General features: G+C 36.3%; 2 protein-coding genes across 4 annotated transcripts; both read left to right on the forward strand.

Moving 5' to 3' along the window:
• Window positions 1–7,212: 7,212 nt before the first annotated feature.
• LOC147387010 (uncharacterized) lies at window positions 7,213–11,015 on the forward strand. Of its 3 annotated transcripts, none has more exons than XM_086420865.1 (3): window positions 7,213–7,555; window positions 7,757–7,883; window positions 9,240–11,015. In XM_086420865.1, exon 3 carries the CDS (start codon window positions 9,275–9,277, stop codon window positions 10,430–10,432), a length of 1,158 nt encoding a protein of 385 aa, XP_086276991.1. In that variant the 5' UTR covers window positions 7,213–7,555; window positions 7,757–7,883; window positions 9,240–9,274; the 3' UTR covers window positions 10,433–11,015. The 3 variants fall into 3 exon arrangements, with proteins under 3 accessions (XP_086276991.1, XP_086276992.1, XP_086276990.1); XM_086420866.1 differs by having other exon boundaries at window positions 7,766–7,883; XM_086420864.1 differs by lacking the exon at window positions 7,757–7,883 and having other exon boundaries at window positions 9,240–11,014.
• Window positions 11,016–12,232: 1,217 nt separating this feature from the next.
• On the forward strand, window positions 12,233–16,361 carry LOC147387011 (WPP domain-interacting protein 2-like). The gene is made up of 2 exons (XM_086420863.1): window positions 12,233–12,969; window positions 15,594–16,361. Exons 1-2 carry the CDS (start codon window positions 12,246–12,248, stop codon window positions 16,280–16,282), a joined length of 1,413 nt encoding a protein of 470 aa, XP_086276989.1. The 5' UTR covers window positions 12,233–12,245; the 3' UTR covers window positions 16,283–16,361.

Raw genomic sequence — 16,361 nt, forward strand, 5'->3', positions numbered from 1 at the left:
TCTCTGCCTACACACAACTTATTTATTAGCAAAAAATGTGAGGAGCAAAAGTTTGCTTGACAGTTATGGAAGATAAAGATCAAAAGAAGTAGATTTTGAGATATAGGAAATAATGGCAGTATATTTTATATGATGAACTTTTTGGAGAAGAAGAAGCAATGGTTGAAGAGATCAACAGAAACCCATCATTTAAGACAACTCAAATGGCGCAACTGCAATACTGAAAAATCATCAAATGTGCCTAAATCTTGGTCCATATTTAGGCACCAAAAGGAAAAAAATAAAAAAACAGAAGAGAAAGGTCCTCCTTTTTTGCAACCTAGGACTTGCAAGAGACTCTCTCTCCACCATAAGACAAGCTGTAAATTTCTAGACAAGGAATCAAATGCATGGGTTTGATCTGTAAGGATTTGAATGTAAAATATAATAGAAGCAACGCTCGAAAAGGAGAGATGCAGAGAGTGTCGATGGCGCAATAGTTTGTTTTTTTTAATTGTGGAGGAGGGGAGGGGGTTTCTCTTTATTGGGTTGGGCTATTTCTTTTTGTTTTATGTGTTGTGGCATTTGAATTTCTTTCTTTATAACGTGGGTTCACACAGAAGCCGAAGATTGGTCAGAAAAAAATACTGTGAGAAATGAGCATTGGGAGGGGAACCAAAGCTCAGATCTTGTTGCTTAGTGGCTTCAAATCCCATGAGAGTTAAAACAGGTTAAATATTGTAGGTCAGGTTTTTCTCTGTATTTGTACTCAAATCTGACACTCTTCAGACTTACTGGACAAAAGACCAGTCCAACTGAAGACTCTCAAGACTTTACTTCTCGGCTTGGATGCCCCCCCCTTGGAGCTGAGTCAGCTGTCAGCAGCACAATCTACTTTCAAAAAATGATCAAAGCCAACAGATTAAAATCATAGATGAACTCAAAATCAATTGGCAAGGAGTGGAGATGCCAAGGAACTTATAAGGAGAGACAAGATTCTGAGTGTTTGATGTTGGACTGAACTCACACAATTAGCATGTGTGGGTCAAAACACATGGAAATATGAATTGAGTGACGTAATGGAGAAAAAAGCCCGCTCTGATTCCATGATAAATTTGGAAGTTCAACTCAAAATAAATAAGGATAGAGACAAGGCAATGACTGCCGATCTGAGACCAAACTAAACTCAACATGTCTCTTAGACACCACAAAATCACTTACTTTTGCACCCAACTTGCATGGAGAAGTAAGGAGTCGGTTAATCAAAGGACCTCTTACTTTGCCTTCCACCAATCACCTTGATGTTTATCCTCATTATTTTCTAATACTTGTAAAGCATTTCTCCAAAGATGATGAGGAGGATGATTGTGCCAAGCTGGCACGTTTGCTGAATAAGCTGCTAAGGTCAGCAACCACTTGCCCCTATCCCTCCCTTACTAAAAGCTTTCCACAACGTCCCTTTTCACTTTTGGGTTTCAAGATTTTCAGGCCCTGTTCTCCAAATAGGGAGATAGTCCATCCTTCAATGCTTACTGATAGATCATTTCTTTTTATATCCCGACCCTTAGGTGGGCCTAAATTCCAAATACGAGTTTGATTTTTTTCTTTAAAAAAAAAAAAAAGTATAATATATTCAAAAGATGTGATAAAATGACATGTCAAAACGTTCCAGTGTGCATGTGGTTGATATGGCAAATGGAACCATAAATCTTTTTCTTTGGGAGACACAAGGAAAAAGATCTATGGCTCAGTGCACTTTTTTTTTTTGATAAGTATAATATATTGAAAAGAGCAAAAACCAAATACAAAGAGGTCGAGGAGGTCTCACAAAGAACAACAAAGAAAAGGAATAAACAACATTAGTGGTTACAAAGGAAGTTCCATCTAAATACAAAGTCATCAAAAGAAATCTCCGCGAAGTCTATGTTCTGCTTAGACCACAAGTATAAGTATCCCAAGATTTCCAAAAAACCTATATGAGAGCTTCTAGTTTTACTATTGAACACCCTGTTATTTCTTCGTTCTAAATCCTCTAAGCAATAGCCATGGTTCAGTGCACTTGCCATGTCAACCGTGTACAGACCGTACACGTTTTCGTGTGCCTTTTTATCATTAGTCTTATTATTATGTCGAAAATCTGCTCTCCGTTACCTTTCCGTTATATTCTTACCTTTCATTTGTCCATGTGGCGATAATTGAAAGCTGATTCATGCGCCTGCCTTAACCTGAGTCAGTTATCCCCATCAACTTGCCATTTTTTTAAAACAAAAATGAAAATAAAATTATTTTGTTGAGACTTGAGATGGGAGGCCTTTTGGGATTCTCTTTAGAATGATAAGCGATGATCCAAATGCATCTTTCCAGTTTGCTTGCTTTTATCTTTAGTTTCAAGTTTTGAGCCTTTGATTAGATTAGATTAGATGGCTAATGAATAATAAGACACCCCATCATGAAAAAAATATAAAAAAGGGAAAAAATAATATAAAATTGTGGTTCCTCCATTTTAAAATGGCCGTATTGGCAGCTAAATTGCTACATATCCAAAACACTTGATAAATAGAATACTGATAACCGTCCCTCCATTTTTTTAATTGTTTTTTAATTATTAATCTTAAATTAAATTAATAAAGTAAGGAAGTTGGCTTGGGGGGGGGGGGGAGGGGAACTTATGCTTATTTAATTATTCCCACGTAATTAGAAAAGAGAGCTACTATTGCCACACCAACTTTTTTACTAATGCCACACCAATTCTTATATAAAGCACCCAAAAAAAAAAAAAAATTGTACACAATTGGTGTAACTCTCTTAAAAATCCAACAACTTGCTGTTGGAGATGTACTCCATGCATGTGCCCTTCATCATCTGCCATGCTGACAAGTGGCATCTCTTAATTACTATAGCCGCCAATCAAATATGATGGCAACAGGTGGTTTAATTAGTTGGGTTGTGACTAATAAATACACAACTCCAGTGTCCAAACCTACAAGAACATGAATCTTCACTGTTCAAAATTCAATTAACAGTAACAATTATTTAGTCATTTGGTTTTGAGCTAAAACATGAACATAGCTAACAATCAAGAGAAGCCCAAGTAGTGGAATCATTTTTGGGCAAATGACCATTAATAAAAAAGTGGTCCATCCATTATATACATATATAACATTGTATCTAGGTGAGTGGTTGGCAAGTGGAGTCTCCACACGCGAGACAGATGGACTGCATCGATTACAACAATATATAACCTATTATAATATCTAATATTATTTTACGTAAAATAGTGGAAGATAAATTATTTACTTATTTGTAACAATAGTAGAGGAGAAACTGATCGAGAATGGGTGCACAAGAGTCCAGATCATATGCACCAGGAGTGGAGGATTGATCACCATGTCATCTATTTCCTCCACATTGTTCACCATTAAAAATATTGGTAAATAGTGAACTTTTTTCAAATTTTTAGTGAGTTTTGTCTATTATATATTATTTTGAGAAGTGGGTGGGTATTATTGAATGAAAAGTTTTATTTATAAAAATACCTTTTAAATCTATTTATAATATTACATAATAAAAAATATTTTTATATGTTAAAATTCTCCCAATTATCCAAGTTGATCATGGACCCATTAGATCACATCCAATACCCATGTGATTGTACATGCCCAATCATCCATTTGTGTAAGAAGATTTCAAATTCAAAATATTCAGGAGTGAGTTTTTCACTCACTTATTGGTTATGGTTACAATAGCATAGGCCCAAAGACCATTGGCTCAAGCTGAGTCTAATTCCAATGTTAAAGGCTCATATAAGCCCATTCTCTTTTTAAACGTCCATCGAGGCCTTCACCAATGAGCGAGCCCATTAAAGAGCCAACATTGAGTACATTTAAAGGTCCATTGCAGATCAGTTGATCACCAAATCATTTTTGGATTAAAACCCTTCAGATTCGGGTCTTGCCTAAATCGAAAATGGCCAAATCAAGGCCCATCCGAATTTAGCCAAGAGCTCCTCATCTTCTTCACATGTGGCGTATAACCCATCATCTTTATCAGACAATCATCAAGAGATAATTTTCATCTCATTCAAAGGCACACAATTGGTAATCATATCATCAATAAGTTAGTAATGATCTTCAACAAGCATGATTGATATTTCGATTATCCATCATCAATCAAGCTATTGCATCATCAAACGCGCGTTCTTTCTTCAAAGGAACATGCGCTTGTGGGAGGGTATTAGAATATCAATTGTGATGAAGTATATTATGGTACATAAAGATGTATTGGATCATTATCTTATGATTAGAATGTGTAGTTAGGGTGTAGTTGTACGGTTATCTAACTTCCGCATGTAATCTGTATTATTAATAGTATTTCACTCATCAGACATGTAAATATCCAAGAATTTCAATAATAGAAATTTAGCATTTAATCTCATTTCTCATACCTCTTAATTGATGTAGCTTGGGATATTCATAGAGTTTTGTAGCATGTAATCTTGGAGGATATTGCTCCTTGATTTCTTCTTTTTTATCATCATTGTGACTCCTCTATCTTTGCTGTTGTTGGTGCATATTTCTCCTTGATTCAATCTAAGATTGGATCTGTTATGATTTTGCCGAATTTGAGAACCTATAACCAAGTTCCTATTCGGCCGATAAACACTCCTCGTATCATTTGGAAATTGTTTGGAGTAATATTATATTACTTTACATCAAAATAGGGAGATTTGGCAATGTCGGCCTAAGTCCGTTTGGGATTTAATGGGTTGAAAATGACTAGATAAGTTACCTTTGCAAGCTCAACATCAAGTCCTCGGTCCTCACTCAAATTTTTAGGAGCGGGGTGACGTGGGCCAGCGGCCTAATTAAACTCCAGCTACGATTGTAGTGGCATCGTTAATGATTCTAAGTCTTCCTTATTTAATAAAATATAAAGGAAATTATAGTTACAGTGCAACATTGTATCCTTAAAATTTGGAGTTATTTCAGCCGTTGGATAGAGATGTGGTGGTAGAGATTCAATTAACGGGAAAGTGGTAAGTGGCTTCCTACGTCAATGCATTTCCCACGTCAACACTTTTGCTTTTCCCGCCGACCTTGGGTTATTATAAGAATTCTTTATTTTTGCCCCCCACAAACTTTTACTTAAGACATATAGAGAGTCTATTGACAAGTCAACTTTTACTTACAAGACGCTGATACTTTTGAAGCTAGGACCAATTTCCATTTTGCCCACTGAATATGAGGAAACTCCGGGTCTATTATATTGTTCATTTTTATTTTAAAAAACATTTGTTTTTTTACATTATTTCTTTAGTAATTTACCAACGAATTCATTGATTATAAAAGTGACACATTCACTGAAAAAACATGTTTTAAGAATTAAAATAAACAATGTATCAAAATAAGAATTTTGACATAAGTTATGCATGTTAACAATGAAATTAACATTGTTTGTGACATTGGTGTGTTCAGACCCATAAATACTTCTCATTCGTATCTCGATAAAAATTATTTATGATTCTATAGAAACATCCACATCAACAATGTCTAAAACACGATCTCAATTTCAATGTTACTCCAACATTTTCCATTGGGAGCGATTCGCCAGCCCTAAAGTTTGCCAAACATCTTGTCAAACACTTTTTGTAAATCACTTTTGATGGGGTTAAAAGTTTTGGAATAGACTGATTTTTGGTGAGGAAGATCTCCTCATCATAGAGATCATCCTTACAAAAAATCAACTCATTTCAAAACTTCTAACCCATATTTTGAAAAATGTTTGACACCAAACTTAGCAAATTTTAGGGCTACTGAACCGTCCCCATATATATATACATATTAGGATCCGTATACACATAAAGCTACTCATAAAGCTACAACGTGTTTTGTCTTATATGGACAAAAGTGTTTGGAATGGACTGATTTTTTGTGAGGATGATTTCTATGGTAAGGAGATCATCTTTGTCAAAAATCAGTCCATTATGAAACTTCTAACCCCATGTTTATATATAGGGACAATTATCAAAAAAATACAAAAAAAAAAAATTATCAAAATAAATCCAATTTTTAAAATTTTATAAAAAAGATACAAAACCGGTCTTTTAAAGACCGTTTTTTTCTCTCTTCCTCGATTTTCCTCAAGACTTTCTCTCTCCTTTAATATTAAAATAAAAAAAAAATTTAAAAAACCGTCTTTGAAAGACGATTTTCTCTCTCTCTCATTTATTTCTCTCATCCTTTCTCTCTCCTCTATCATTTAAAAAAAAACGAATTTTAAAAAAAAATATTTTTCTCTCTCTTCATCATTCTTCACTCCTTTCTCTCTCCTATTATTTTTATAAAAAAAAAGAATTTTTTTTAAAAAGATTTTTCTCTCTTCATTCATTTCTCTCACCCCTTTCTCTCTCTTATTATTTAAAAAAAAAAGATTTTTTCTCTCTTCATTCATTTCTCTCACCCCTTTCTCTCTCCTATTATTTAAAAAAAAAAATGAAATTTTTTTAAAATATATTTTTCTCTTTCTCTCATTCATTTATATTGAGATCTCAAGATCTTGAGATAAAATAAAAAAAACAAATTTTTGATTTACCTTAGTTGAAGAAGAAGATGAAGAAGAAGAAGAAGATGAAAAAGTAAAAAAAAAAAAAAAGTAATTCTTTTGGAGAGAAGAGAAGAGAAGGGTAAAAGAGATAAGTGAAGAGAGAGAAAAATATATTTAAAAAAAATTTCGTTTTTTTTAAAATAATAGGAGAGAGAAAGGGGTGAGAGAAATGAATGAAGAGGAAAAAAATTTTTTAAAAAAAAATTCGTTTTTTTAAAAAAAAAATAATAGGAGAGAGAAAGGGTGAGAGAAATGAATGAAGAGAGAGAAAAACCTTTTTTTTTTAAATTCGTTTTTTTTTTTAAATGATAGAGGAGAGAGAAAGGATGAGAGAAATAAATGAAGAGAGAGAAAAATCGATCTTTGAAAGACCGGTTTTTAAAAAAAAAAATTTAATATTAAAGGAGAGAGAAAGTCTTGAGGAAAATTGAGGAGAGAGAAAAACCGGTCTTTAAAAGACCGGTTTTGTATCTTTTTTGAAAAATTTTAAAAATTAGATTTATTTTGATAAATAATTTTTTTTTTGATATTTTTTTGATAATTATCCCTTTTATATATATATATATGTGGATTGGTGTGTTAATAGAAGCCCACTAAATACATATATTCATTTTAGAGGTAAATGTGGTGTCAAAGTTGGAAATTGAAGAGAAAAAAGTGGTCCATTTCCGTTTCCGATAGTGGGGATGAGTGCAGGCAAGGCAAGTAAATAATAATGTAGAAAGTGCGAGAGGCTTTGAAGCCGTGATTGGTGTACCAACTCCGAAGAAGAGTCTCTGAAAACGAAACTCTTAACGACCCTCCCGCCTCCAATCCTTTGACTCCCAAGTCCCAACAGTACAACATTAATTTTTCCACTACTTCTCAATAGAAAACCATTCAACCCACCCCTCCCTTCCTCAAATTTTCCATTAATTGTGAGTCGGTGAATGTGTGCGAGAGAGACTCAATTTTTCTGATTCGATTCCAAAAGGTACGCATATCTGTTCTCTTATTTATTCAATTTATTTTCCATTTTAATTTAAATTTTTAGTACATATGAATCACCCCTTTCAATGGGTTAGCTTTTGTTGTTTAATTTGCTACCTTTGGAAGAATTATTCTAGCTCTTGAGATACATATATGTGTTGATGATCTTATATGTTCCTTTCTGGTCTCTGGTTTATGTGATTAGTTTCTCCAGTTGACTTGACGAAATGTTTTCGTATCTGAATCACCTCCACAACTGAGCTCGCTCTCTCACTCGAACCATTTATTTGATTATCTGGTTTTGATCAATAATAGAAACTATTTTGTGAAAGGTGATCTCCACTTTAGTATCTTGATATTCAAACTTTGTGTCACATTCTTTATTTACATCAATCCATTATTACTCAATTGATGTATTGAAACATAAAGAATAATGATTTTCTGACGCCCACCCATCACAGAACCGTAGATCATTTGCCTCGGGATACACAGAACCATAAATCTTTTTCTTGTGTATCTTGAGGCGGGGGGGGGGGGGGGGGGGGGGAGCGTCAGATTATCACGACTCAAACATAAATTCAATTCCTATCACTTCCCCCCTCCGAGAGATGGGATTATTTTCTTTTTTCAATTTATAAAAAATGACAAATAGACTTCCTGCAGATGCAAAAACTTGCACTACCTTGCGATACTCACTCACTACTTGATTTCTTCCTCCTACACTTCTGGGTGTGCCTGCAAAAACACCTCTCCAACGTCCAAGTCAGAACCTTAGTGCAAAAGAAAGTAGTATAGAGTTTAGAGAGGGAGAATCTCATACCTTTTAGTGTCCATTACACCAGTATTTGTAAAGTTGAACCTTAAGATCCTTCATGATCCTCTTTCTAAATTCATCCATAGTAGTTTCCTCCTATTAGGAATGTATTTTCCCTTGATTTGTATTTGTCCATCCCTTCTATTTAGGGATCTTTCCTGCTCTCCGTAAATTCCTACTTTCTCTATATCCAAATCCCTGATTTTTCGGGGATTTGTTCGGTCAAATCTCCCTTTGACTCTCATCCGGCCTTCCGGAGTTTGTCCTTCCACTAATCCAAGTTTCACTATTACCCGACCATACCTATCCGGGAGACAGAACTCGGTGGTTTCTTTTCGTTTATGATCCCAATGTGCCACGTGTCATCCCTTGGTGCAGTTCGAAAAATGTCCCCCACACTTCCCATCAGGCCTAAATTTGCTATGCTTGAACCCGGCTCTAATAGGTTTGGGTCAAGTTCGTGTTGATTTTTGGATTTTATAAACAATTAAATTCATCCATTTTTTTAAATTATTTGATATCGTTTTTATTTAAATTAGGGGTTCAATCTCTATCCTAAGAGATGATAATAAACTTATTATTTATAATTTAGAAAATTATACATGTGTTTATACATATAATATATGCATATAAAATATACTAACGGACAGGGCCGGGATGGGTGGGGTTGGTCATTGTTAGGCCCTTGCCTGGACTGGATGTAAGGTGGGTTCCTGCCTGTGTTGCAAGCACCCATCACCATATACCACCTACTGTGGCATGTGGTGCCTGTGACCCGATCAAGTGGCTGTTACTTTGGTTTAAGAAAAGAAGCAACAATTGATCCCATAATGAGTGAAGTTATTTATCTTGTACATTTTCTTTACTTGTGCAGCTTAGGTGCTAAGTAGGGCATTATATAATCCAAAAATGGGATGCTTTTCTTCAAAAGTCATGACTAGATCAAGCAGCTTTCAAGAAGAAATGAATCAGAGTTTGCAGAGAAGAAACAAAGGTTTTCCTTCTGTATTGGAAGAGCTACTCATCTCTAGGAATGGTGGTGATCAATTCCTTGCTCTTGTTTGCTCTGCCAACAAGAAGCTCCAAGTTGGGAGTTTCACTTCAGAATCTAGTACACATGTCAAACCATCTGACAGACCTATCCATCTCGAGACCATTAACACCTGGGAATTGATGGCAGATCTAGAAGAACAACAACAACAGTCACCACTGAGAGTAGAGAGATCCATTGATGCATCTAGACAATCTAAAAGCTTCCATTGGTCCCCAGACCACAAGTTCTCCATGGAACAAAGCATTGATGGAGACAAAGAACATGACTCCAATGGGGACAACAAGGGTATCACTCGGTCTAGAAGCTTTCACACAGTAGAGGAATATGATGCGATTGTGGAAAGAAATTGGTGGTTCAAAGCACGGGAGGTTAGGCTTGAAGGTTCGGTTACAAATACAAAGTTAAGAACTATATACACCTATGAAGCTTTGCCCATGACTTGTCCAAATATTGAGGAGGTTAAAAGTGAGATTGAGGGGAAGGATAAGACTTATTGTGGGGAGGAGGATTCTGTTAAAGATGAGAGTGTGATTGAACATGGTGGGTCGCTGAAAGCTAATAAATTGGATAACTTAGAAATAGAGGCTACAAATTTGTTTGTAAGTTGTTGTAGTTCGAGTGCCACAGAGGTAATGGATGTCGTGGAAGATGTCTCTATTGAAGGAAATGTTACAAATGAAAAGGGCTTAAGAAGAAAGGCTGTGGCAAAGGAGCTAACATCACTTACAATACCATCCACCATTGAGTTTCCAACCATTGGAGGTCTTAGAGATCAGGTCGAAGTGGAGGGACAAGCTTATGTAACTCCTAAATTTGGTACAATTGGTTTACCAGTTTCCATGCACAAAGGAAAATGCAGTGATGGCTCTGTCTTTGATCCGGAAATGTTGTTAGCATTTGAAGAAGCTATGCAGCAGCTTGAAGTAGAGGAGAAACACATTCTTAAACAAATTGCAGATAATTTAGAAGAGAAGATTGAGGAAGAGGAAATTTCACCGCACATTGGAGAGTAGAGTAGAATGGGGATATTTGGCTGTTGAACTGAACAAAAAGTTTTCTTCATTTTTATTTATTTTTATTTTTTATTTTTGAAATTGAAACAGTTGTCAGTCGTATTTTCTTGTTTGGTTTGGTTTGATGGAGGGAAGTTGAAGTTTCTAAAAGAACGGGGAAAGACCAAAGAGAATGTGGATTGAGGTAACGAGAGCACATGTAAACATATTTGAATCAATAAAAGGTATGAATTTTGGATATAATTGGATGGGAGGAACTGGATTGTTCATTCGACCCTTTAATGATGATATCTTGTGCCAGACTTAGTTACTAGAATCACCGGGGAGAAACTCTATGTTTGGAGCAGTAGTTGTGTAAATGTCTTGTATTCTGTTGTGCCACGCAGAGCTGCGGTGGTGCAGGGAGCAGCGCCAAACCTCGTAATTGTTCTTGTTCTGTTCTGTTCTGTCGACGTAGTCACATTTCCGAATCATGTGATTGTGTTGTCTTTGCTATTTTGTTTTTCCACAGCAGTGGCTTTAAGAAATTAGAAATTAAATTATTTTATGATAAAAAATGGAGACGGGAATTGGATTCGAGAAATGAGAGTAAAGATTTGTGAGTTGCTAATGGAAATGGCTTTGATCATCCAGGATGACATGGATATATTATTTTATTTTTTTGCCTTGCACAAGAGCTTAGCCATGGTTCTTGTCACTGGATGAGCTCAATAGCTACGGCATTGTCAAACTATAGTCGATACACTTGCACATGATAGAACATTTTATTTTGTATACTTTTATAAATAGCTATATCATCTATACTAGAGGATTTTCTTTGAATCTGTTTGGATACTTGGATAATACAACCATGGCTAAAGGATAATTTATATTTTTGGTCATTTGAGCCAATGCTCCACCATCCGCACCACATGTTCGACAATTGCCAAAATTGTGATTAAAAACCTATATAGCTTTTTGTTGAGACTTGTACATGGCATATTGATTACTAACAAAGGAAAGAATAAAGCATATCTGAAATCTGAAAGAATAAAAAAAAAAAAAAAACGGAAAGGCCCACTAACGATAAGCCCATCTCGCCCAACCCCGAGCCCCCCTTTTCATCTTTACTTGGGCCTTATTACTCCAGTCCAAATAAGCTATAGCCCCTGACTACACCGACTTTGTTCGAAGAACCATAGATTTCTTTCCTCGAGATACAAGGAAAGAATCTATAGTTCTCTGAGCACTGCCACGTTAGGAAAGTGTTGAAACAAGTGTCCAAGGAAGTCAGTGTAGAAAATAATAGAAAGGTCAAAGCCTACTTAATGATCATAAAATTAGATCGGAAACTCCGTAGCGGTGGGCCCAAAAGACAAAAAATAAATAAATCTAGCAGACTTGATGATGGGGTCACGTGTGTGGGTCCTATCAATCCTTGTCATCTGCCCGGGTCAGCACACCAGTAGAATCTTCCAGCAACTCTTGATAAATAATTTTCAGTTTTTTAATTGCAAAACCAACCACGAAGAAATTTAGGATTTTCTACTCCATGATCATGATCATGATCATGAATGAGCACAGTCACTAGTGTGTCAGTGTCCTCCTCCCTTCTTTACTCATCCTCCTCCTAAGCTTCACAGATGAAAAAGGTACTAAGTAAGAGTTCCTTCTAAATTCATTCATTTCTATTAGTTCTAATCCAATTATTATTTTCAAGGGTACAAATTTCTGATCTTTACGTACTTTTGATGTTCGTTATTATTATTATTAGTCCATATAAAACGAAAAATGAGGTACCCTTCAGTTTCTGTTTTCTTCCGAGACCAAGCAGATGAGTGAGGGTTCTGTTGCATCCGCTGATTCATCGGTAAGAAGTCCAGGTGTGCCAAGTGGTTTTGTTGTCAAAGGTTCTTCAAGTTCGGATTCTAGATTGGCTGTGGGATCTGCTTTTCCTGTTGGTGCGGAGTCTGAGAATAGTGAGGATAGAAGTAGTAAGTCTTCTACAGCAGCTAGTGCTCCAAAAATGAGGTATGGTAATCCCATTGTGATGGGATCGGGATCCACACGTGGCAAAAGCAAGGCGAAGAATCATAGTGGAAAGAGTTCAGCCAATGCACTTCAAAAGGCTCAGCTGGGAAAAGGTAGGATTGAAACGAGTAAGAAGCTTAGAGGAGAAAGGGTCAAAATTGACAAGGATAACTCGTATTCGAGCGTGGAATCTGACTTGAGAAGCTTCAACGCTGTCTTTACAGAGGTTGGTAGTTTTTCTGGGACTAGTAATGGAAAACAGAGGGAAAAGTCTTCAAATTATGAAGGTGAGAATAGCTATGAAGCACAGGTGAGTGACCAGCAGTCTAGTGAGGAAATTCAGATAGTTTCGTGCAAAGACATTGGGGGAGGAGTTGAAGATGTTTTACTAGATGATGATGATGCTGCTGATGTGTCATGGGAAGCAAAGGAAGAAGAAAGTGGCAATCAGCATCCGTCAACAGGTCGGGATCCTTTGGTTGAGTCGATTATTTTGCTCCAGGCTGTCCAAGAAGCCCTTGAAAAAGGTGGCCTATGCTCTCTTTTACTTCTATTAATAATCTCTGCATTGTTTTCTTTGTTATGAATGTGGAATCCTCTTTCAACTATAATCATTATGTTATGTTGGTTTTGCTGCTGCCGTGCATTCATCTGAATTCACATTTTTCATTTAGTTTTGGTGATTGTCTTTAAATTACACCATTCCTATTGGATGCTTCTGTAGAAACTTGTCTCAAGGATCAGACAGTATGGTAGTTCCACTAATTTAAATATAGAAAACTTTGGAAAAACATATTGCCAGGCGCTTAAAGTAGGCAGGCTGTACAAGCACCAGATTACCAAGTGCTTTCTAAGTTAGCCTTCATTATATTAATTCAAGTAGGGTGAATGATGGCCCTTTGATCTCTCACCTACAATTTGCGGATGATACACTAGTTTTTTTGGAGCATTCAAGAGACCAGGTGAGGATACTTTGTGTTTTATTGTGCTGCTTTGAGGCTATGTCAGGATTATATATTAATCTGCAGAAGAGTAAACTTTTTGGGGTAGGAGAAGTGAACGATATTCATTTGATAGCGACAACTTTGGGCTGTAGGTATGATACCCTGCCCACATCCTATTTGGGCTTACCTTTGGGAGCGCCCTACAATAATATCAAAATTTGGGATGATGTTATTGAGAGATTGGAGAACAGGTTGAGATGTGGAAGGCCAATTATCTGTCGAAAGGACAGAAAGTAACTTAATTAAAAGTACCTTATTGAGTATTCCAGTTTACTTTCTCTCGCTGTTCACGCTTCCGAGGTCGGTTGAAATTAAACTGGAAAGGCTCATGAGAAATTTTTTGTGGAATGACAAGAGCGACAGGAAGAAGCATCACTTGGTCAGATGGAAGGTGATTTGCATGCCCAAGGAGAACAGGGGACTGGGCATAAGGGACCTTAGATTAACTAATAGAGCGCTCCTAGGAAAATGACTTTGGAGATTCGGCAAAGAGAGGGGTAGACTGTGGAGGAAGGTCATTATGGCTTAGTACGGGGAAAGGAGACTAGGTTGGTATAGCGGTGAAGCTAAAGATTCGTATGGGTGTATTGTGTGGAAAGGGGTTCAAATCTAAGGTCATTATGGCTAAATCTCTCTGGCTTCTCAATTTCCGTCTTTGTATGCCTGTTCTATTAAGAAAAACCGTTCTATCCAGCAGTGTTTGAATCGCAACGAGTTCAGCCCTATTTGGGATTTAGGTTCAGGAGAAACTTTAATGATTGGGAGCTAACTGAGGTGACATCTTTCCTTGATCTCTTGCATACATTTCATCTCAACGAAAGCGAACATAATAAGTGGGAATGGACAAGGACTAAGGATTTGAGATTCTCAGTTAGGTCCTTCCATAAGTGATTGACTCATTTTGCAGAGCGATCCCTTTCAAGACCGATCATTTGGTCTAAGTCAGTTCTCTCTAAAATTTTCTTTTTCATTTGGTTGGCTTCCCTTGGTAGAATTATGATGATGGATAATTTAATTGCACAGGATTGGATAACGCCCAATTGTTGTCCCCTTTGTTTGGGGAAAGGGGAATTTGTTGATCATATATTCATTCATTGCTCCTTTTCTTATAATATTTGGTCATACTTTCTTAGTCTATTCCGTATTAGTTGGGTCTTTCCTCGTAAGTTCTCCTCGTTGTTAGAAGCGTGGACCAGTAATGCTTTCCACACCAGAAAATGGTTCCTATGGACTATGCTTCCTTCAGTTATTGCTTGGGGGGTATGGAACAAGAGAAATAACCGGGTGTTTAATAGTAAGATTAGAAGCTCTCATGCAGGTTTCTTGGAGATTTTGCATTGTTTATACCTTTGGTCAAAACAGAACATTGAGTTTGCGGGGACTACTTTTGACGATTTTGTTTTTAGATGGAACTCTTTATGTAATCATTAATGTTGTAGCGTTTCTTTTCCTTGCTGCCTTTTGTGAGGCTTTCTCGGCCTCTTTGTAAATTTTTTCTCCTGTTTATCAATACATTATACTTATCAAAAAAAAAAAAAAAGTAGGGTTTTTAGTGATTTCCACCTTCACATTAAGGTTTAGTTGGAATTTTTCTCATTTTCTTAATGTTTAACTATTTGTTATTCCTCTCAACTGGGCTAATGCTCATAAGGTCATGGACACACCCACAGCTAGTCAGCCAGCCAACCACACACGTGCACACACACATACACACAGAGGGAGGGAGAGATAACAAAACACACCCTTTGTGACATGTATTTTTACCCAATTTTCCCCAAAAAGGGTTGTTTAATATTACGTTGTTAAGCATAGCCATGGTTTGATATTAGAAATTTAATTTTAATGAGTAGTCTTGTATCGAAATGTTTTCTTTTACTTCTAATATATTCCATTCATTCCTTTTGTTAAAAGGAGCCCGAGTCAAATATGAATAGTGTATTATATTATATTGCATCTGTACAAGTGTGTAGGTGTTTTGGCCTTCTCAAAGTTATCATACCATACGTCTTATATTTATGTTGGACCTGACATGTGTCCATGTTCATGTCTTTATATGTAATTTATTGAATCTTTTGCCTATACCAATTTTTTTGCTTGGTATGAATAATGCTAAGTGTTCTATTGATTGAACTTGGCTTCTTTTGCAGAAATTCAAAAATTTGGTGACATTGGATCTGTTGATTCAGAAAACCATGAACATGATCCTGACTCGGTTGATCAGTTTTGCTTTGAAACAATTGCAAAAAGTAGTTCTTTTCCCCCGGAAGCTGTTTTAATTAAATTAAACCAGAAGGTAAATTATCTGGAAAGGAAACTGGAAGAGGCTTTGACTATGCTTGAGGTTAAGGAATCTAGGGTTGTTGAACTTGAAGGCATTTTAAATAAAAGTGAGTTGCTTAAAGCAGAATCATGGAGCTCTCTACAGTCTCTTCCAGAGAAGTGCAGAGAGGTTGAAATTGAGCTTGAGAATCTCTTGAAACAGAAGATAGAAGCTGAAGTTGAGTATGTGGTGATAACGAGAACAACCCAAAAGTTGAAAGTTTCCACAGAGGATCAAATTGGGCTATTTGAGGAGCAAAAACTTCTTGCTGGGGAACAGAATCAGATTCTGCATAAGCTGAGAAATGCAGAGAACAGTGTCATTATTCTGAAGAAACGGGGAGAGGAGTTAGAGTCTTCTTGTGCAGAGTTGTTAGGTACTGAAGAGGTTCTGAAGATGCACAGTATGGTATGTGAGCGTAGTTTCTACTTTTTTATTCAGTTGATATTACTTTTTTTAGCTTTATGGTTGTTTCTCTTGCAACTTTTTCCCCTTTCTGAGGTTGTACCCACTTAACTCTGAAAACCATCATTCCTTGTATTTTTCGTCGTTTGAGGGAAATTCAATAGTTAGAAGTCGACTTTCTTACTCTTCC

This window comes from Akebia trifoliata, chromosome 13 (genome assembly GCF_017979445.1).
Source record: "Akebia trifoliata isolate Shusen 1 chromosome 13, ASM1797944v1, whole genome shotgun sequence".
NCBI classification, from domain to species: Eukaryota; Viridiplantae; Streptophyta; class Magnoliopsida; order Ranunculales; family Lardizabalaceae; genus Akebia; species Akebia trifoliata.

Excerpts from the sequence above, each read along its gene's own strand:
- LOC147387010 (XM_086420865.1), top strand. The coding sequence starts at position 9,275 with ATGGGATGCTTTTCTTCAAAAGTCATGACTAGATCAAGCAGCTTTCAA.
- LOC147387011 (XM_086420863.1), top strand. The coding sequence starts at position 12,246 with ATGAGTGAGGGTTCTGTTGCATCCGCTGATTCATCGGTAAGAAGTCCA. Across the intron at positions 12,970-15,593 it reads CCAAGAAGCCCTTGAAAAAG|AAATTCAAAAATTTGGTGAC; the intron begins GTGGCCTATGCT and ends CTTCTTTTGCAG.